The following is a 23,961-nucleotide window of genomic DNA, read 5'->3' as shown; positions in this document are numbered from 1 at the left end:
AGACGGTTCATGTCATTGAAGTTCGACGTGAAGTGGGCCATACAACTAGTCTCCGTTTTTACCCAAAAACGAGGATCCCTTTGGATAAAAGGCATGTATATATTTATATACATTACTTTATTTTTCTACCGTTCAATGATACAAAATTATCTTTAAAAAATGTATATCAATTTTTTTTTTATTCTTTAACAAATTTAATTTCATAGTTTTTTTTTGTAGTTGCAAGCTCAAATGGGAATTTGTAGTTGCAAAGGCCAAAACGAAATCGTCCTTGGAAGGGTAGCATATCTAGTAAAAAAAACACGAGCTCGACCTTCATATAGACATCGTTGATGGGAACCATAACAAGGGCTGGCATTTTGTGCACTTGCTGCGACAAAATTATTACGGTGTGGGATTTTGAGGTACATGCTAAAAGTGACTTGAGAAGGCCTTACAAACACATGTTGGTCAAGAGCAACAGAAACTCTCTCCTGCATTGCTTGAAGGAGGCATGGCTAGAACACATTGAATTTGCACCACAATTTGGATTCAACTACATCAAAGCCCCGAACAACAGCAGCAGACCAAAACGACGATTCATGTACTATAGGATGCATGGAACGAGGATGGCAGAGATGACCTTCGTTGCAACCCAAGAGAGCTACAGGAAAAAAGGGGTGTTCCCTAAGTTACTCGTCGCCACTGAATCTGTAGGTTGTTACACAAGTCGATCTATAAAAAGAGATATCTTTACATGCTATTGCTTAATAGTTTACAACACTTTTGATACTCTTCTTCACTTAAATAACTCTCCTTCGTGATTGTGATAGAGCGGTATTGTGAAGAAAATCCTCATACTGATCTATTTTTCAGGCTCTGCGCATTCTGAGGGTGAAAGATCTTGTCATTCCATCGGCTGCAGAAGCGGTTGAAATGTCGACTGGTAAATTCGGATTTTCCTCTACGGGTTGGGACATTTGGAAGGAATTAATCTCGGCTGCAAAACAGTGATGTTTCCTGGGGCTACCAGCAGCCTACAGAAAAGATTGCATTCAAATGAATTGGGTGTTTCAACTTTGTTGGTACACAGTACACAGTTAAGGTTCAAGAAAATGGCACTGGAAGAACAAAGCAAGGAGTCGGTTTTGTGTACACATATACACCTGTTTGTTGAAGATCATTTGAGCTTCACCCGCTACTTGCACGTTGGCTCAAGGCATTTTCTGTACCGCTCTTACTGTGATTAAACAGTTTTTGCCGCTTAATACTATGGTCTAGTGGTATTCCTCTTCACTTATAAGTAAGATTTATCATGTTCGAATATTGGAAATAGCGAGTTCGATATTAATTTATTTTCCTTCATTTAGTGTAAATATATTGTTGCATGGAAAAAAAAGTAAAATGACATAAAATAAAAACATTTTAACAGTCTTTACTCTCTTTGCTCCTGCATTTTCTCCCCTACAGCAAATTTCTGTAATGTCATTCTTTGTAATTAGTTACAACATTCAATTAGTACAACAACAGTCGTCACAAATACTAAAATTAATCAAGACAAAACAAAAAGGTCGAGGAGAAAGACAGGGAAGACGATATCACATGTAACAAGATCTTAATAACTAATTTAAAACAATGTATTCTACATCAAGAAGGTAACGGAGCCTCCTATGAAGAAATGTGATTAGTTACGTTTCTGGTCCAAACGTCGTTACAAAAATTTAAAAATAAAAAGAAAACAATGGGAGAAAGAACATTAAATGTAGCATGATTAGCATCCTCCATCTCACTATGTACCATCTAGAGCCGAGTCATCGCCTTTCCTTTAACTTGTCATGGCATCTGATGATTCTGATCCCTTGTGTTTGTAATCGTCAAGAATGATATTGCAACCATTCATTACGCATGCATCAAGAAGACCGTGATTCCAAAGTTTGATCATGAATAACCTCCAACACCTGAGTTAGTGAGCATTTGATAAATTTCGCGCAATTATCCAACGAATGACATCAATTAGTACCACAAAGATAAAAGTTACATGCACAAATCCTTCCAAATATTACTCAACCCCTTTGATTCTGTGCTTCTACCTTTGAAAAGTTCGATTATCTTGGGAATTATGTTTTATTAACTGTACCATTAATTATGGAATTAGGGAAAACTAATGCAATAGCGGTACCAGAAAAGATCTGGAGAGGAGTTTAGCTCCGGTGCATGAAGTCTTGAGAATGCCTCGCATGCCCAGGCAACATGACCATCTGCTAGCACACTGCCACATTGAAAATGCATCTTCGTCATTACAGGAAATCCCAACAAACTTATGTGAAGTTAAAGATGCCACCATTTTTTCACATCAACTTGACATACAATACAGAAGGAGAAGTAACAGGATAGTAGAACAAGAATAAGAGAGAACTATAAAGTTTGAACAATATCAGAAAGCCGAAAGCAGCAAGAGATGACTACCTTTGCTTTCGGACGAATGAGTTCCAGAGATGCATAAGATGCTTTTCATCTTTGGTAACATCTACAAAATCATCAAGCATCTGCAACATAACAATGTGCTATTAGATTTTCAGTTCTCACAATAATATCGTTGGACCCAAAACCAATTAGATGTGAGTAGAGAGACCCTAATCTTATGTTTGTAATGCTAGCTTTATTAGTGCATCCGATGCGTGATTATTATTTCCTTAACAGGCCCCTTCAAGTGTAGAGCACAAGACGTAGAGCACGTGTTGTAAAATTGAACCAAGCACACAGATTATTACTGTATTTTCAGCAATGTTATTGTTGGAGCATCCAACCCAAAACCAATTGACTATGGGAGGAAAGGCCTAAGTTTTCAGATAATGTGATCAAACGGTTAGAATACTTGAGGACGGATCTTTCTATTCTTAGCAAGTCGGGTAATTAAAACACCTAGTTTCAAACAAAAACTAGGGATATCCAAACAAACTAGATTCAATTATTTATAATTGAGCCAAGAAAGAACTAAACAGCAATCATCACAAGTAGAATTTTTTATCTTGTGCAACATGAATCAATGTACAATAAGCAAACCCAATCTAGAAGAATCGTTAAGCATACCCTCCGATCATCAAGGTCTGCAATGTCATCATCAACCTCATCTTCGCTATCCCGTTCTGATAATACTTGCTCTAACTCCATGGGCTTCATATAGAAAGAAAAATTCATACAGAATAACCTTACAATAATATAGATTTCTTGCACAGCATAAATTTCTAATTGCAACTAGAACTGTACATCAATGTAGAAAAGTATATATTGTAGTTGTAGTTGATGAATTAGCTCTAAGGAATCTATTCAAGATAACTGCATATAAGAAGTAATCACATCTTCATTTAAATATTCAAATATTTATTTCTGAAACACAATTAGTTACTTAGTTAGGCAAAAGCATAAAATGAAATGTAATGAAGCTGTCAGAAACATTGGGTATTTCACTTTTCCAAGAAGCTACCTTAGAAACACCAGCGGTTACAATAAACTGTGTTTTTAAAAAACTATGGCAGAATGTGCAAGACAATAAAAATTCACAACCAGAGCATATAAAGTAATCCATGTTTGCTATCTAAAGGCTCAATCACTAACGTTATATTGAAGAGGTCTGATGTAGGACAGTAGAAATAGATAGGAATATTGAAGAGAACCGGACTCACTCCGGCCTTTGGCTTCACAACAAAGGTGTATTAGAATCAGTCGAATAGAGAATTTAAAAAAATTCCAGCAACACACCGGCCTTCAGCCTCACACTGAAGGTGACTTGGAATCACTCCAAGGTTGTTATGCCTCACACACAAGCAGGAATCCAGAATTTATTTTCACTTAACACTTCAGTAAAGCATACAAAGTAGCCCTTTTATAGGCTAACTGGTACATGAATCTGGAAAGATCCACATTAATATACTCAGGAATTCTTAAGACTAATCTATGACACCTAATACGTTAAAATTGTAACGTAGAGAGACTCGAACATAAAGAACTTGCAGACTAATCTGCATTTATTACATAAGAAAGTAGAAAGACTACTGAATTTTTAACTTGGCTCCTCCATCAAGGTCCCTTGCACATAATTCTCTATCCAAAAGCCTTCACCATAATTTAACAATGGGTCCCTCTCAGTTACACCGTAACTACAACTCAGTTTGGTCACTTATTATAGAAAATACAACCACTTTTGCATAACTGCACTACGACAGTAGTGCTACTTCCCGGGGGCTAAAAAAAGCTGCAAATTCAGTCTTTGCAAGCACAAAACCCACAAAAACCACTTCTCAACACCAAAAAAGAAATACATGCAAGGGGTACATGCTAATTACTGAATAGAATGCATTTATAAATAAAGATGGAAATTCATCAGCTCACAAACCATAAGCAAACTAAGTATATAAACAAAAACAGGAAAGATAATGACAAAAATACTCTCCAATTGTTTAAAAGAAGGATTATTACAGCTCACGTATATCTAAGTTTCGCAATGGATAAAGAAACATATAGTTTAAGTTTCAAACTGTTGCGAAATAAAAGATTTGAGTTGACAGCAGATTGTGGTGTGAAAGAAATAAAAGCAGAATTAAGCCTACAAAAAATGCAAACTGATGGAGAAACAAAATTTGGAACTGCTATCGGGTTTAAAAATCAATAACTACCTGAACTCTATGAGAGTGAAAGAACTGTCGTTTCTGCAGGAGCATACGGCTGACAAACAAAAATTAAAGAACTGTGAGAATTGTCAAAATAAATTCACAGCCTCAATTATGGACACTTCAAATAAGGATACCAAAAGCAGACACAAGTCTCTGCTTTTGATACTCAAAATGCGTCCTAAAGTGAAGTCCACAGACTGATAGTAATAACAATGAGAAGAACATAAATCAAGTAATGCTTATAAGGAAAATCAACAGAAGCTTCTGGAAAACAATGGAGAGAAACCATAACACAGGTTTACGTACTTTCTTGGCTCTGAACGCTCTGCAGCTAACTTCCTCATTTTAGTTGGTGGTGCATAATCACTTCCAGATAGCAATTTAACACAATCAATGTCCGGAGATGATTGAGCAATGGAAATTGTAGCACCATGACCATTAGAACTTGAGGTAGCACATTCTATACATTCTACAGAATTAGGATGATCATGACCACAGTTTTCATGTCTACACCTTCCATTTTGGAAATCTTTTCCACCGGGGAGCAGATTGGGAGCCTTCACACCTTCACAGGATAGAATATCCAAGAAATACAGTTAAATTTTGGTCTTCCCAACAAAGGCATATAAGAAGAGAGATAATTGAGTAAGTAAAATCATTCAATCTTCCGTTGAATCCCCAAGACAAAAATTTTAAAACAGTCACATCTGTAAATTGTGCTGCACAATCACATGTTTTTTTAAAAATAATTAATATATTAGACATTTTATTTAAATACCACTTTTGGTCCAAGGGAAGCTATTATTAAACTAAGCATGGCTTGGATTTAAAAGTAAGCACATTCAACCCGATTAACACTCAATCATAATATCAGACTCTCAACTGAATGTGAGCTGGGATTTGTCATCCAACAGTCACTACTATCTAACTTAAATTGAACTTGGTGGAACAGTGAATAGTCAAATCAAAGTATGTAACTGAACTTGTTAAACCAATAAACAAGGGTTAGTTAAAATACTAACTTCAAACCAATTCCATATGTTATATGTTAGAGATCTTAAACTAATAAATTGTTATATTGATCACAAAGACAGGCATTGACTGATATAACAGCAAGAATATCCAACAGAGTTCAACAAAATTAGAAATGGGCAAACCAACTAGACCAGCTATTTCGTAGTTAAAAAGGGAAATTTGTAAAGAAAATAGATGAAAGGAATGCCATAATACAATGCTGGAGTTGTGGACAACTTTAAGACATGCATCATGAGCCTCATATTATTATATAGAGACATTCTTAAGCATTAGCTTAGTTGTGATCAAGAGAAGGGCAGAAACACTCTAAACCACTACCCACAAGAAAAGACGATAAAGTTTTATAAAAAATTAAAATTTCTCTAAAGCAATCGTGATAGAGACTAAAGGTACTCTGAATGAGCCTAGGGTGATACGCCTCTGCACATTAACAGGATATGATGGAACCTGTCATCTCTTTGTCTTGAGTCTCCTTTCTTTTTCACTACCTGGAATGATCAATCCAACGGAGTACGAAAGGAAAACTTACCATCACCATTCTCCAAATGTGCCTCGTGTGCCCCTCCATTGGCAAGGCTAGGTGAGTCTAACTCCAAGAATTGTATGTTAACGTGGTTTTCAAGTTGACCATGGTTCTTTGGCCTATGTTTTCTTGACCTTGAACTGCAAAAAAAGTTATTTCACCTGCTCAACTCTCTGAATTCTTCTAAGAGAACAAATAGGATATTAACCATTAGCTTTAAGTTGTACCAAGAAATTTAAACCGACCAGAAGAAGAATGTTTGAAGTTGGGGAACTACTCCATCTGCTACAGTCTGTATACAAAAAATGTAACTGGATATGATTGGGGCATAGAACTTGTTCATGCATGCTGAAAAAAAATCAAAGGGAAACATAAGCCAGTACTGGAGTGCCTATGAATTGCTTTTGTTCAACATATGAACCCTAATGGCAACAAATATTTTGAACTTGCACAAAAAAGATCCGCACTACTTCAGGATGAAAACAATTCTGACCTCGGATCTCAATAGTTCAACTTTCACAGAAACGTTGACTGCCTGATACTCTCCAGTTACCTACACAATAAATGTTTCTTCAACAACCTCTTCAGAATAAGCAGAAAGTGACAAGATATACTCAATCACCAACCCAAAACTCAAAGTTGAATAAGTCATGTGAAGAGCACAAGTGATAACGCAGACCCTACAAGAAAAAAATGAAGGTTCACATCAGTAACAAGCTAAATTAGTATATAGTAGTAAAGCATGTAAAAAATTAAAACTAAAAACAAACAAAAGAAGCATGGAAATAGGCTACTTAACAGAAGAACAATAACTTTCAATATTATGGTTCAATAAATAAATTAGCTTGTCAGGAGAGAAATATATGCATTATGAATAAAACGCTGAAACTCTAGCCAACACAAGTGGGTATGCTGACATCATATCACAAATAATTCAGCCTCAAATGTCAAATAAATCTCTAAATTATAAACAACTATCGATTCTATTTTACAATTAAACACAGAAAAGAAAGTATAACATATTGAAGAATTAAAGGTTAAGCTTCTCAGGAATAAACAAATCCGCACCATGTGTGCACACTGGAATATGTATGAAAAATTAATCATTGATAAGGACATAACTAAGAGTTTCATACTAGATCAGTATTTCCTACGATATTGTATATGAAAGCATTTATGTTTAGAGTATTTCCACCCAATCTTTCTGCAGATACTGAAAATACTTTATAGGTTTTATGCAAACTTTAAAATACAAGATAAGGTATTCCTAATGGGGAGTAATTCTCCTTTCTGTCCCTTACTAAAGGAAACTTGGCTTTTCTACAATTTATGCTAATTTATATCAAACATAAATGGGACAACATAGAAAGCAATATCCATACTCGTTCATACCTTGAAGCTTGCACATTGCATCAAGCAAAAGGGACAGGAGAAGTCCTCAGTAACTGAATGTTCAAAAACAAAAAGTACACATAACACTTAGGGTTTCAGTAACTGAATGTTCAACAATAAAAGCTTCATTGCTGATGAAAATGAAGTTCAAATAGACAAAAACATGATTCACCAGAAATTTATAAGTAGTTGTCTATATGTTAAATAAGTGGAAAAACAAAATCACATATATTTTTCTTAAGAGTGCATACTACCATGCAGCCAACGAAGCCATTTTAAATAAGAAACTAAATAATGCATTTACTCTGACAGAGGGAAAAATATAAAGAGAGAAACAGTATCGCAGGACACCCATTTTCCTCTTTAATAAAGCTTTACACCTTAAATCGTCAAGAGTCAAGGATCATCATCATGCCAAGTAGGGTTCCATGAGGTATCATTTGGTATGCAGACGGGACGGGACGGAACGGAATGCGGAATGGGACGGAACGGGACGGGACGGAACGGGACGGGACAGGACGGAACGGAACGGGACGGGACGGGACGGAACGGAACGAAGCGGGAGCAAAGATGCCCTCGGATGGAAACAAGGAGGAAGAAGATGGAGACGGAGAGGTTATAATTTTGTGTTCCATGGATGTGGAACGAGTCGTTCCAGGGGGGTGAGGTGGAACGAAAATTCACCCAAAACTCGTCCCATGGAACAGCTCGTTCCACCCGTTTTAAGCGCACCAAACGTGGGACGGAACGCCTTGTCCCACTCTGTTCCGTCCCGTCCCACGTACCAAACGGTACCTGAGTTAAAAGATAGGGGTGGGGCCATGGGAAACAGAATAAATAAAAAGAAGAAATTTGGGAGTAAACCCAACTAAAGGACAGGAAACACAAAGTACTAAATAAATCTAGAGACATCAGAAACAATAACAAACTTGTGGAAATTTGTTTTCTATAGAGAAAAAAGGGTTTTTTGATAATTACTTAACAAGTATGGTTGAAACTTCAGATACAAATAGCCGTTGTAACTATAATAATAGAAAATAATTACACTTCAGAGGACAAAGAAATTGATAATACCTTCAGTCTTTCGAAACGTGTTATTGTAGTCCCTGTAGTTGAATATTACAACCCCAGCCCTAGACCTAGAAAAATAACATGCAGAAAAATATATTAATTGCCCTCTTAAAGTAAGCAACATAATGTCTTCTTGAAGTCCTCGCGGAAAAAATAATGTGCTTGAGAGAGAGAGAGAGTGCTTGTGTGTGCCTCGACAAACTAAGAGACTCAATAAAACGGAATGATTTAAGGTGGACTACCCCATATTAAAACTCTACATCAGTAGTCTTGAAAATAAAATCATTCAGGGCAATGGAAATAAGAACTACATTAAAAAAAAAAAAAAAAAACATAAACATACTTCCATATGTCTGACTGTGTACTTAAAGATAGAATTGGTACCTCTTTCTACGCCTTGCTTGGATTTTATAACGCAAACATCTGCGAAGAAATAACGGCTACAACATAGAAAGGGATTGATGAGAATACAGAAACATAGATTGTACCTTTTTATAAAGGGTACACAAAGACCTCATAACAACCCACACATATGGCATACGGAGTGCACAGCACAGAGCACAGAACTCAGCATTAAATGAGTAATACAAGTAGAAATAACCACATTGGATTAACATTCCTTTTGTTCTTATAACCATAGTACACAAAACTATGCCAAAACACCGAACGGGTCCAAATTTGTAGTAATGTTTTCATCAAACTATTAAAATTGCCAATGAGGATCATTACAAACTTACAAGTGCAATGACATTTGAATGTGTATTCCTGATTAAACTTTGATAACCACGACTTTTACTGAGTCGAATACCGTGTATGAACCCACAATTCCGACCGAAATTAACATACAACACAATTAAACAAAAAAAGTCGAGCTGGAACAAAATGCATGAGAGTGTGAACAAACATTGTGTAGAGCACGAGGGCGGAGAATGTTGTAGAGCTCAACTGGCTTGCAATATATCAATAGACTCTCGTCGATAGCAACCGCCTCCTCTACCGGCACATGTGCACAAGAATTCTGACGGCACATCTTATATACCTACGGCTACGGCAAACAATACAATCAAAACAAACAGCAAAAACATCAGAATTCAGGTTTTCGGTCTTCACATAGATCTGATACACAATGAAATTTGAGCTATAACCTTGATTTAATTTTGGTTAATTGAAATAAAGCTATAAAATTATCAAGAAAAATACCAGTTCAACACAGAGAGCAACCCTTATTTCGTTAAAGGAAGAGAAAATAGGTTACAGCGAGGGAATGATTAGCTTTGTTGAACGAAGACAAAGGAGGCTCACCGGTTTGAAGGTTGCGCCGGAAAATTGGCCGGAGAAGAGAGAGTTTGAAGCTCTTCGCTTCCAGAACGCAGGCGAGGAGCGGCAGAGCTGGGCCCGTAATCTTTAGAATCCTTTTTTTTTTTTCACTTTCTTCGGCTTGTAAGGAGTGCTGGAAGCCTGGAAGTCGTTGGGTCAGGAAACGGAAAATTGCACAAAGTTGGACTTTTTCATTTTGGTTGAAATATTTGATTGTCTCGGTAAAGACAGAGATTTTAAAAAAATAATAATAATAGTATGTTTGGGTTCCTTAATTTTTTTTTTTTTTTAAATGATGAGGGAATACATACAATGCTAAGAATACGGTGCAGGTTAAGGGCCTCGATAAAAATTTTGTCAGGAATTTCAACCCCTTCTAAATCAAATTACAAGATCGAGATGCAATCCTCAAATAGAGAATCTAAGATAATATCTGATGGTTCTTCAAACCATATCACATGATTGGTTACAATCAAACTATATTTTGCCAGAATAAATAGGGTTAATTACACAAACATCTCTTGAGTTTTATTCTATTTTCACAAAACTCCTTCACGTTTAATAAGTAATACTTACACCCTTTGGAGTTTTGATTCACTTTTTCAAATACCTCTTGTGTAGAATATTTAGTCTATAAAAAAACAAATTCACTCTTATAATCACTGTTCTAAAAATCTCTGCCTAGCACCACCTAACCCTGCCTAGGTGCTAGGCAGTTCATCACCGCTCCGGTTAATGCCTAGGCGCTTGAAAATTAAAAAAAGGGCGCCTAAACCTACTGAGGCGTCCGCCTAGACTGCCTAGCTCACCCAAACCCGCCTAGGCACCCACCTAAGTTGCAACTCACTTAGACAGAAAATAAATAACTTTCCTTTTGGATTTTATTTTTTTCAATAAATTGTAAGAGACTTGTTGAGTACTTAAATGAATACACATTATAGGATTGTTCCCCATGTTTTCATTATGTTCCAATACTTAATAATATATATGTCATTCTATTTTGTAGTTTATGATGAAATTATATATATTTTAAGCATAAACAGACACTTATTTACATGAAATATAATAGATTTACTTAAATCCGCCTAGACGCCCACCTAGGTGCTAGGTCTCAGCCCGCCGCCCGACTAGCGCCTAACGTCTTTTAGAACCTTGCTTATAATTAATTACTTAACAAAATAAAAAAATTATAAATAAATAAAAAAGAAATCAAATAAAAAATTATACATAACATTAAAAAAAAAAAAGAATGATAAATCCTATTGGAATCCAAATATCTAACTTATGTTTGTTTTTCCACTGCTGCCTAACATGCACTCGCCCCACAAACTCATTTCCCTCATTTCTATCAACCCCTCCCAATCTTCTTCTTTGTCGTTGAACAATCCAAAAACTTTGAACAAAAGAGATGATGTGCCAACGAGAATATTTTCTATAAAGTATGAAATTTTGATAAATAGAGTGAAACAGATAATGATATTTGTGGAGCGAAAAATAATCGAGAAAATTTTGGAGGCGACACGTGGATTCTAGGGTAAAAAGACAAAATTACCCTCAAGGTACACCGAAGCTTCTACGCTCGAGCAGCGGACAATCATCACTCAATCAAAGTCAAAAGTGATCAAAATAGGTATTTATTCAAAATATATTTCATCCATCCTCATCAAATCCTCCCCACAAGGTAACTTCCAAATTATTTCTTTCAAATTCTATCAATTAGCTAATTAATTGATTTAGTACTCAATTAATTTATTAATTAGTTAATTGATTGTAATTAACACAAAAAAATACCTCATATGGCCGGTCCCCATTCTCCTAATAAGGCCGGCCATACCCCTATAAATACCACTTCATTTTCTCCAAAAACCTAAGTTGAATCCTCTTGCAAAATTCTCTAAATTCTCCAAACATTTTTCCCTCAAAATTCTAACTTTGGTATTAAAGGTTCTTCGGCCAAAGGGGCCCCCCCAAAAAAATCATCGTGGGCGCGTGAGGCTATTAGCCTTGACCTAAGGTGTTAATTGTTTTTGCAAGTGCATTTTCGTCCAAGAACAAGAAGGAAGAAATTTGCATCGACAAATTGGTGCTTTCATTGAGAGCTTGAGTCACACATTCGTAGAAGAGTTTCACATTCAAGGTTTTTCGTTTTCTTGTTCATTTGTAGATTTTTCGTACGTTGGAATTTTTTTTTCCTAAAAATTCTTTGCTAAAACCTAAAAGAAAAGTACAATGGCAAGAGATTCGGAAACCTCAATGAATAAAAATTCCAACATTGAAGAAATAGGACCGCGGCGATATACAAGGCTCAACACAACAATGAGTGGAATGGCACCACCCCCACGGGGCACCACCGTAGCAACCACCACGGTGACCACCCTCAGCAAAACCCACGACTCAAGCCGTGCCACTCCAAACTTCAAGGGCCCAAGCCCTAGCCGAGCCGGCCTGAGTTGCCCAAACCTAACAGGTTGCCAAGTCGAGCCCTAGCCTCGCACCCACATGTGCCACACGCCGAGCAGGCTGCTCTCGTGGCTTTCCAAGCATCCTAAATCAGTCCAATTCAACCATCCCGGCTTCAAATTTATGGGCCTACGATTGAACCAGAAGCATTTTCACCATATTTCTCCGCAGATTTAACATTCCCCAATTGGAATCTCGCACCTAGAGTCTACCACACTTCCACTGCTTAAGGAAATGCATTCCTTCTAAGCTCTTCCAACCCAAATGGAGAACAACACTTGTCTCGATAAGTCATAGAGTTGATGAGTGCCCTCGCACAGCAGACGACCTTGGTGAATCAGCTCTTGCACCACACCAAGATGTAACGTGCCCTGGACAAGGTGTCTCGAAGTAGGATAGGGCAGACAATGAACCTCTTAAACAACGTCCCGGCAAGCAGCCACTCGACCAGCCATGAATCGAGCGTTCGGGCAGTGTACCTTCCCGATTGGGCCCCCGAGATATGGACATTGTTTTCAAGGAAATGGTGCTGGATGAAGATTCTGGGAAGTTCACCAATTGCTTTTCTCTACATGTGTGTTTTGGTTGGGAAAGCTTATCTATTTTGTTTTCAATTTTGTTACTTGTTTTCCTATGGTATGTAGGCTTTGGTTTGTGAAATTTTTTTGTTCAATGATTGGCTTAACTCCTGCATCTTCTTTTGGAAGTTTGAAGGGAGTGGCTGGTACTTGTGTATTGGCGGTTGAGATTAAAATTGTTTCCTATGAAGGGTGGCTAGAAGAAATTAAGGTTTTATTTTCTTTAACCCAGTTTACTTTAGTAATGACTTCTAATTTCTTTTCAGACTCATAATACATTTCAACAAAATTGAATAAAAATACCTCAAATTTGTGTGTTTTCATGAAATTGGTCCATTTGTCATAAATGTCCAATTTTTGTTCTTTGGTATATTTATTTCGGAAAATGTCTTTATGAGAAATGTTTTATGTTGCTTCGATGTCAGCTTTAAGTTTCTTCCATTGAATTTTGAATGTTTATTTAAGACAAGTAATTGATGGTTGACTTAACTTGCGTCGAAGTCCGAAGTTGTTGGAGAAGTTTGTTCTCCTTGGTCTTGAGTGTTAGGTTGGTAAACTGGATGGGTAACTTGAGAAATTGTTTCTATTGATTTCAATTTGAAATTAATCAAGTCATTGATTAATTCTTGTTGAGTGACAGTCGAATTTGTTTCTATTGCTTTTAATTTTTTGTTAATTAAAGAATTGATTAAGTCTTGATCTTGACCTGCTATGCTAGCATATGTGGATCCTGAAAAGGAATTCCTATTGGGTGCTAAGCATCTATGGGGCTGAGGAAATTCTTGTAAATGAACATTTGATTTTCTAGCTGGATGATCAAAGTTAATTTTAACTGTTCCGTCAAAATATTGTTCTATGTTGTCTAAGTTGACCAAACTATTTTGAATGCTAACTGGTTTGCTTTCGTTGATCAAGCACCAGTCTGAAAGTAGACTGATATCTGACCACCTAATGGTTCTGGGTATTTTGATATTGGCATTGTCTTGGTTTGTTTGGATGAGGAGTGTGGTCTCTAGGACTTTTGACTGAGGCTTGAAAATTCATGTTTGTTCCGGTGACTTTGTAGTAGACTCTAAAAATTAAAGCTAATGGTTGGACTCCTTCAAGGACTTGGTACCCTGAAATTTTTATATTCCATGTGAGTGCTTTCAGCATGTGGGGGTCTGAAAGACTTATTGTGAGATCTGGGAAACAATCAAAATGAATTGGTCCATTGTAAAGACTTGACTCAATCATTCCAAGAATGCTATCACTAAATTCAGTGAATCTTGCATGTCGGAGACATAACAAAATAGAGGTATTGAGGCCTTTCCTTGTTAAGGGCTTGACTGCTATTTGGACTAGGCCGATGTGAATGTAATTATAACCATCTTTTCTATTTGTTCTGATTTGTTCTGGTGTGAATAATTGACAAGTTTCATGTTCTTTGCTAAGAGCATATGCTTTTTCAACTGTTTTGACATGGTGTTCGCTTCTAAAAGAGGCTATTGACCATTTCTTTTTGTAAATGTTTTTACTAGAAGCCTTGGGGATATTCCAATCTCCAAAGTAGACATTATCATCTATTTGAAATTCTAACTTTTGTTCTTCATTTACTACATCTAGAATTGTTCCTAGACTGGATCTAGAGCTAGTGTTGGCCATTGAATTGGATCTAAATAATCTACTCATATTATTCAAACACATAGACTTACAAAACATAAATCATATTGACTTACCTTTCTCGAGTATTTGCTAAACTCTCTCTCCGCTCATGCCAATCCTATGGACTTATTGTTTGGATCACACCTTACTGTTTGGTTTAGGAGTGAAACAAGACAAGTTAGAATATGAATAAACAAGATATACTGATTCAGTAAGCTGAGTAATGAACAATTAAGACGATTAACTAGATAACAACTCAATTACCACTCACTGGGCTCTGATACCAAATGGGGGCTGAAACTAGTGGAAAGAATAACGATGATACCAATTGGGAGCGAAACTAGTAAATTTGTTTTGATGCAATTTTGTCTAATCGTTATTATTTCCACTAGTTTTCGCCCCCATTTGGTATCAGAGTCAATTGAGTGGTAATTGAGTTGTTATCTAGTTAATCGTCTTAATTGTTCATTACTCAGCTTACTGAATCAGTATATCCTGTTTATTCATCTTCTAACATGTCTTGTTTCACTCCCAAACCAAGCAATAAGGCGTGGTCCAAACAATAAGTCCATAGGATTGGCATGAGCAGAACGCATGAGTAGAGAGAGAGTTTAGCAAATACTCGAGGAAGGTAAGTCAATAGGATTTCTGTTTTGTAAGTCTATGTTTTGAATAATATGAGTAGATTATTTAGATCCAATTCAATGGTCAGCACTAACTCTAGATCCAGTCTGTGAACAATTCCAGATCTAGTAAATGAAGAACAAAAGTTAGAATTTCAAACAAATGATAGTGTCGACTTTGGAGATTGGAATATCCCCAAGGTTTCTTGTAAAAAGATTTACAAAAATAAATGGTCAGTAGCCTCTTTTAAAAGCGAACATCATGTCAAAACAGTTGAAAAAGCATGTGCTCTTAGCAAATAACATGAAACTTGTCAATTATTCACACCAGAACAAATCAGAACCAATAGAAAAGATGTTTATAATTATATTTACATCGGCCTAGTCCAAATAGCAGTCAAGCCCTTAACAAGGAGAGGCCTCAATACCTCTATTTTGTTGTGTCTTCGAGATGCAAGATTCACTGACTTTAGTGATAGCATTTTTGGAATGATTGAGTCAAGTCTTTACAATGGACCAATTCTTTTTTATTGTTTCCCAGATCTCACAATAAGTCTTTCAGACCCCCCACATGCTGAAAGCACTCACATGGAATATAAAAATTTCAAGGTATCAAGTCCTTAAAAGAGTCCAACCATTAGCTTTAATTTTTAAAGTCTACTACAAAGTCACCGAAACAAACATGAATTTTCAGGCCTTAGTCAAAAGTCCTAGAGACCACACACTCCTCATCCAAACAAACCAAGACAATGCCAATATCAAAATACCCAGAACCATTAGGTGGTCAGTCTACCTTTAGACTGGTGCTTGATCAACGAAAGCAAACCAGTTAGCATTCAAAATAGTTTGGTCAACCTAGACAACATAGAACAATATTTTGACGGAACAGTTAAAATTAACTTTGACCGTCCAGCCAAAAAATCAAATGTTCATTTACAAGAATTTCCTCAGCTCCACAGATCCTTAGCACCCAGTAGGAATTCCTTTTCAGGATCCACATCTGCTAGCATGGCAAGTCAAGATCAAGACTTAATCAGTTCTTTAATTAACAAAAAATTAAAGGCAGTAGAAACAAGTTCGACGGTCACTCGACAAGAATTAATCAATGACTTGATTAATATCAAATTGAAATCAATAGAAACAACTTCTCAAGTTACCCATCCAATTTACCAACCTAACACTCAAGACCAAGAAGAACAAACTTCTCCAACAATTTCGGACTTCGACGCAAGTCAACCATCAATTACTCATCTTCAATAAACCATCCAAAATTAGATGGAAGAAACTTAATGCTGACATCGAAGCAACATAAAACATTCCATGTAGGGACATTTTCCGAAATAAATATACCAAAGAACAAAAATTGGACATTTACGATAAATGGACCAATTTCATGAAAACACACATATTTGAAGTATTTTTCTTCAATTTTGTTGAAAAGTATTATGAGTCTAAAAAGAAATTAGAAGTTGTTACCAAAGAAAACTGGGTTAAAGAAGACAAAACCTTAATTTCTTCTAGCCACCCTCCACAAGAAACCGTTTTAATCTCAACCGCCAATACACAAGTACTAGCCACTCCCTACAAACTTCCAAAAGAAGATGCAGGAGTCAAGCCAATCATTGGACAAAACAATTTCACAAACCAAAGCCTACATACCATAGGAAAACAATTAGACAAAATTGAAAACAAAATAGATAAGTTTTCCCAACCAAAACCCACACGTAGAGAAAAATCATTGGTGAACTTCCCAGAATCTTCATCCAACACCATTGCCTTGAAAACAATGTCTATAAGCCAAAAAATAGATCAAATGTTACATGAATTAAAACAAGAAAAAACAGTCAATGTTTTACAACATCGAGATGAGTCTCAGGTAGAAACAATTTCTATAGTATGTGATTCAGAAAATGAAACTGAAACCAAATCCATTAGGAAAGTAGAACAAGCTTTTCAAAATCTTGAACTAAAACGAATCACGAACAAAAGAGTCAATCCAACAACTCTTACCAAAAATTGGTATCCAAGGCCAACACCTCCGGATATTCAGTTTGAGGAAAGAAACATCCAAAATGAATTCTCTGTCTTAGCTGATAAACTCTATGAATGGAATATAGATGGTTTATCAGAACAAGAACTCTTGAACAAACTACAACACATCTCTATGGTTGCTAATAGTTATATTACCAATCATAACCTTAGTCAAACACAAGTTGTCGACCTTTTGGTCACTGGATTCACAGGAATGCTTCATTCCTGGTGGGAAAAACATCTCACTGAACAGTCTAGAAATGAAATTAAGCCCATCTTTGATGAACACATTGGACAAGGAGTCCCAGATACAACCAATACCCTACTTTTCACCATTATAGAACATTTCATAGGAACACCTAGCAATGTCACTTCCAAAATTCATGATCAACTTAGTAATTTAAGATGTCCAACCCTAAGCGATTTTAGATGGTACAAAGATGTTCTTATATCTAGAGTCATGCTTAGAGAAGATAATAATCAGCCATTTTGAAAAGAAAAATTCATCAATGGATTACCAAACCTTTTTGCCCATAAAATTAGGAATGTTCTAGTTAACGAAGAATGTATCATACCATATTATACCCTTACTTATGGAAATATAATTAATATTATCCAGAAGGAAGGATTGAAAATGTGTATAGATATGAAAATCTCAAAACAAGTTAATAAAGATAAATCAATAGCCAAATACGAATTAGGTACATTTTGGGAACAATATGGATTACCTCCTATTGCTCCATCCAACAAAAAGAAAAAAATCAAAAACCTACAATAGGTACACAAATAAGTACTCCAATAAGAGGTATCCCAAATATAACAAATTCAAAAAATAAGAATTTTGAAACAAATAAATTTTACGAGAAACTCAGGTCCAATAAGTGGAAGAAGAAACCCTTAGGAAAATTCCACTCCAAAAAACAAGAACAAAAAGGTAATTGCCATAAATGTGGCAAATTTGGTCATTATGCAAATAAATGTAGAGTCAAGAAAACAATCAACCAATTAAAAATCTCTAAGGAAGAGAAAGCCCAATTAATCCAAGTCCTAGAATTAAGAGACACATACCATAGTCAATCCGAAGATGATTTAAGTTCTAATTTGTCTTCTTCCAACAATTCATCCAGTAGTCTTTCATCTCCTGACATTAAAATAGGATGCACTGACACTTGATGCAAAAAGATTTCAGTCCTTAACAGACAAGAAGAGCAAGAAAATATTCTTATTGAACTAATCAGCAAAGTAGATGACCCCTAAATTAAAGTCATTTTATTTAAAGAAACTTAAAAAACTAGTCTCCCAGGAAGAGACCAGTACTAGTCAGCCTCAGGTATCCCAAAAAATCAGTCTTAGCACAACCTTAGAAAGATTCAATAAATCCAAAGAAGAAATTACAGTCAAAGATTTACAAAGTGAAGTCAATAAAATCAAAGATGAAATTAGGATTCTAAGATCAGAAAACCTAGAAATTCGTACATATCTTAGTAGAGTTCAGACACAAACACTTGTCAATAATAATGACGAAGAACACACTAGTTCTTCCTCAATTCACAATTCAGATTCTTAGTCTGAAAAAAAATCATCAAAAGATTTAATATTAAGATTATTAAACAAGATAAGAATCCAAATGGTATTCTAAAATCAAAATAATAATTGAACATTTTCCCTTAGAAACAATTGCTTTGATTGATTCAGGTGCATACTTGAATTGTATTCAAGAAGGATTAATTCCTACTAAGTATTTTTATAAATCAACAGAGATACTTAGTACTGCAAACCAATCACCTATGCAATTAAAATACGAAATTTCAAAAGCCCATGTCTGTCAAAACAAAGTCTGTTTTAAAACCCCATTCATTTTAATAAAAAACATTTCAGATCCAGTCATTTTAGGTCTCCCTTTCATAGCTCTTTTGAGTTATGCACGGAAACAGACCTCAAAAAATTAAGACAATTACAAAAAGATAGCACTTCAAAAACCATCAATTTAGTCACCAAAAAATCACAACAAATTATTTTCTTAAAAGAAGAAATTAATTACAAAAAAGTTGTAGAACAATTAACAAACAAATCTTTGTTACAAAGCATTGACAACTTTCAAAAGAAACTTGTTAATGAAATTTGTTCGGATATTCCCAACGCCTTTTGGCACAGAAAATAACACATTGTCAAACTTCCTTGCACTAAGGACTTTGATGAAAAGAAAATAGCCACTAAAGTCAGACCGATCCAAATGAGTCAAGAAGTTATGGAATTCTGCAAAACAAAAATTCAAGAACTTCTTAATAAAGGAATAATTAGAAAAAACAAATCACCATGATCATAATTAGAACGAGGAACCCCTAGGTTAGTCATCAATTACAAACCTCTTAATGAAGTCCTAGAATAGATACGATATCCAATTTCCAACAAAAGAGATTTAATTAAGAGACTCAGTCAAGCTGTAATTTTCTCAAAATTTGACATAAAGTCTAGATTTTGGCAAATTCAAATTCATGAGAATGATAAATACAAACAGCATTTGTCACTCCTTTTGGTCATTATGAATGGAATGTAATGCTTTTCGGTCTTCAGAATGCACTTAGTGAATTTCAAAATGTCATGAATGAAATATTTAATCAATATAGTCATTTCTCAATTGTTTATATTGATGTCGTTCTCATTTATTCCAAATCGATAGATAAGCATTGGAAACACTTAAACATGTTTACTAGGATAATTAAGTCAAATGGATTAGTTGTGTCAGTAAACAAAATCAAGATGTTCCAAACCAAGATTAGGTTTATAGGATACAATATCCACCAATCAACCATCCAACCAATAGATAGAGTAATTCAATTTGCAGATAAGTTTCCAGATGAAATCACTGACAAAACCCAATTACAGAGATTTCTAGGATCATTAAACTATGTTGCCGAATTCTATCCCCATCTTAGACAACAATGCAAACCTTTGTTTGATCATCTTAAAGAAAATCCTTCACCATGGTCCAATATTCATACTTCCATAGCCAAGCAAATCAAATCACATGTTAAGACTTTGCCTTGTCTTGACATTCCAAACCTTAATTCATTCAAAATTGTTAAAACTGATGCCTCTGAAATTGGTGACGGAGGTATTCTCAAACAGTCCATTACTTCCGGATCTCCTGAACAAATTATTCGTTTTCATTCAGGAGTATGGAATCCAGCACAAAGTAATTATACTACTATTAAGAAAGAAATATTGTCTATTGTATTATGCATTAGCAAATTTCAAGATTATTTATTAAATCAAAGGTTTTTAGTCAGAGTCGATTGCAAATCTACAAAACATGTTTTACAAAAGGATGTTCAAAATATTGCATCAAAATAAATTTTTGCACAATGGCAAGCCATATTAAGTATTTTTTATTTTGAAATTGAATATATTAAAAGCAGCTAAAATTACATCCTTGATTTCCTAACTAGAGAATTTTTGTATGGGGAGAATGATAGACAAAAGAACTGAATAGAGAAAACTTCCAGCCACTCTACCACCACCAGTAAAACAAGAATTAAACAAAGATTCTTCATTGGCCTTAACCATTACCAACCAATTCACTCCCCTAGGTTCCATGATAGGAAACCTCAAACCAAATTACCAAACACCACGTCCCAATTACCAAACAGCATTATTCAGTTAGTATGACCTTTATTCAACTTAGCCATATCATCATCATCTTAATCAGCTAGTTACACTAAAACATCACCATATGTCAAGAAAAACCCCAGCGAATATCTTTTCAGCTTCCCTTTCAACATTCACCAAGAACAAGCACTTGAGAAAATAGCCAAAACAGTTTTCCTTCCCAACTTTCATTATCAGCCTACTAAATCATATAAAACTCTTAAATATTACCAAGCCATTCTCAGTGAGACTGAATCCATTTCAATTAAACCACTTTATAGTTAAACCTATGAAAACAAAATCCTTTACCATTCTCTATACATTGGAAAGTTTTTAACTGAATCAGATTGGGGACTCCCCCTTTATCAGACTAAACCCCTTCATACCTAGCATGTTCTCATTTTCCTCCATTACAATTAATTTGATTATATTCAAGCTTGGACTAACATTTTCCTCCATCAAACGGAAGACTTTAGTCATTCATGGTTTATTAATTTTGACAGAAGTTTTAGACTCAATTTTCCTGCATGGTTTCCAAAATGGTGGTCAGTTCATGACCCAACAGCAGTCTCCTACCAGAAGAACTTATGCAAGTCCTCTCAGCTGGTTTCCAGAAAAAATTTGACAGAAGCTGGTTTAACTACAGGATTACACTTCTCCCCTTATTCATGGCCAAGTACAAAGTTTTGTGGATTATGAAGTGGAATTATGAAGTTGAAACAAGAGAAGTTTACCGTTCAAGATCAGTCAAATGGTGGGATAAGTTTAACCATAAAAAAAATCATCAATTTAGTCATCTCGGAATTTCCCATCACTTCATCTCAAGCTATCCCAACAGCTCCAGCTACAGCTATTCCGGGTCAATAAAAAATAGCATTGACAATCATCCTAGAACAATCCCTATCAGACATTAGTCCTTCATCATCTCTCAAAGGTACATCCAAGTCATCTAAGTCATCAAGTTCAAAAAAGAAAGAAAAATCCACCCAGCTCAAAGACCTGGCCTAGCAATTACTTGCAGAAGCAGCGATGCTCCACACAGAAGACTCAGACTCAAAATCTTCAGATGCATCCTCGCAGCAACCTACCAAGTGGGCAGATTATCAGGATTCCTAGGACCCATTTGAATTGTAATCAAGCCTTGTGATTAAACAGTTACTCAACATGTGATTCCAATAGGAAATATGTCAATTGCAGCACCAAAAGCAGTCGCAATTATCAGCAATCATTCCAGACAAATCACTATTCATGAATAGTAAAATCACTTTTTTCACTATTCATCAACAGTAAAAGCAAGTCATCATTCTGCTTCCCAACAGAAGCCGCGTGATTGAACAAGTCATCAGCGTTCATCGTTATCCTCTAGCTCGCAAGACAACGAGATTCCCGACCTCAATCATCTCATTCAATAATTCTCTAAGTCTACAAAAACAAAGCTCAGGTCTCATGGAGAGGAGACTGAAACTTCTGCGTATTCTAATATCACAACAGAAGTAATATTCAACTATCAATTTCCAAGTCATCAGTTATTCTCTCATTTACTGACTCAATCGTCAGTAAATCAATTGTAAGTTTGAATGTAAGTTTTGCAATAAAACTTATTTTCAAATATATCCGCATCATTACTTTGAATTCATTATTTTCATTATGAAGAATATTTTCATAACAACTGATTTTAATTGGCATAAAATTCTTACTAACAGTCAATTCATCGAGTATCTCAAATTCAAGGTAATCAATGATCGATCATTTGTTCAATTATTTCTATTTGTTTATAACAGTTGGTTTCATGACATATTTAATCCTGGTTATACTATATATATATATATATATATATATATGAGTGTGTGAGTGTGTGTGTGTGTGTGTGTGTATTGTTAGTGTTCAAGTACATTAAGTAGGATGTGGTATGACTAGCATCCAAAGCATTTTGTATAATATTAGGAGATTAGTTCAAAAATCAGAAAGTTGAGAAAAGGTGTGGAGTCTTTCATAAGGTTAATGAGTTCTAACAGTAGAGAGGAGAGGACTCAGAGGAGTACATGTCCCTTATTTGCAGGGATTTGTATTTGTATTCGAGAAAATGTTAACTATTGTACTCGTGTACCATCAAATAGAAGGCAATTTATATAAAATGAGTTATCTATTAATATGTGAAAAAACTTGCACATATCAATGTATTATTTGACAAAAAAGTCACATGATAGTAAATCCGTTCCGTATAAGTCATTCTCTTTTAAACAAGATACATTCACATTGTTGTGGTGTCATGTGACATGTCTTACACTCATTAATTGGAAATTATTTAGCCATTATCGCATCTTTAATAGGAAAATGCTAATTTGAGATGCAAAAATTATATTTACATCTCATTTTTACATTTTTAGAAGATGTAAATTGGAGTTTTGCTCTAATGAGAAAGAGGTAAATTTGAGATTCTATTTAATTTTCTCTCATTGATAGGCGTGAGTTTTTATTTACATTTCTCATTGAAAATGCTCTTAGAATTGGCGATACTTCTTTTTTCTTTTTCATATCATGATAAAAAGTTTAATAATCAAAGTCGCGCAATGTGGTATCAATTACAATTTATAAAAGATAATGGGTATGAAACTTGTAACTTATGTAAGTTGAGAATTCCCATTTACAAATGCAAAGCGTACCTTTAGAAATGAAAACTTCATCTCCTAAATTTGGAAAATGTCCTATTTTTCACACAAATTTATAAATTGATATATAGAAATCGTCCTTCATGAGATTCAAACTTAACTAAGACCTATAACTTATAAGTGAAAAAGAATAACGTTAGTTTGTAATGCATTGCTCAGTGAATATAGAAATCAAACTTTAAACTCATACTTATATATTATATGTAATAAATACTATGAGACTGTAACACCAAGTTGCTTCACTTAAATTCATTTATTCATATAAAGCTCTATTCTTTGTTTTTCTCTTTTAAGACTTTATATATATATACACATGAAGCC

The 23,961-nt window shown here is 35.1% G+C and overlaps 1 protein-coding gene across 2 annotated transcripts; it reads right to left on the bottom strand.

The window, feature by feature from the left end:
• Positions 1–1,577: 1,577 nt before the first annotated feature.
• LOC137723510 (polycomb group protein VERNALIZATION 2) lies at positions 1,578–10,192 on the bottom strand. 2 transcript variants are annotated; one of them, XM_068462708.2, is made up of 15 exons: positions 9,973–10,192; positions 9,575–9,715; positions 9,055–9,110; positions 8,674–8,738; positions 7,600–7,652; positions 6,834–6,887; positions 6,701–6,760; positions 6,453–6,499; positions 6,214–6,347; positions 4,956–5,214; positions 4,653–4,701; positions 3,070–3,153; positions 2,446–2,525; positions 2,159–2,248; positions 1,578–1,937 (listed from the first exon to the last, which is right to left on the bottom strand). In XM_068462708.2, exons 2-15 carry the CDS (start codon positions 9,698–9,700, stop codon positions 1,805–1,807), a joined length of 1,290 nt encoding a protein of 429 aa, XP_068318809.2. In that variant the 5' UTR covers positions 9,701–9,715; positions 9,973–10,192; the 3' UTR covers positions 1,578–1,804. The 2 variants fall into 2 exon arrangements, with proteins under 2 accessions (XP_068318809.2, XP_068318808.2); XM_068462707.2 differs by having other exon boundaries at positions 9,871–10,145.
• Positions 10,193–23,961: the final 13,769 nt, after the last annotated feature.

This window comes from Pyrus communis, chromosome 4, assembly GCF_041283825.1.
Source record: "Pyrus communis isolate YQ-2024b chromosome 4, ASM4128382v1, whole genome shotgun sequence".
Lineage (NCBI taxonomy): Eukaryota > Viridiplantae > Streptophyta > Magnoliopsida > Rosales > Rosaceae > Pyrus > Pyrus communis.
This window is presented reverse-complemented; position numbering and strand designations above follow the sequence as displayed.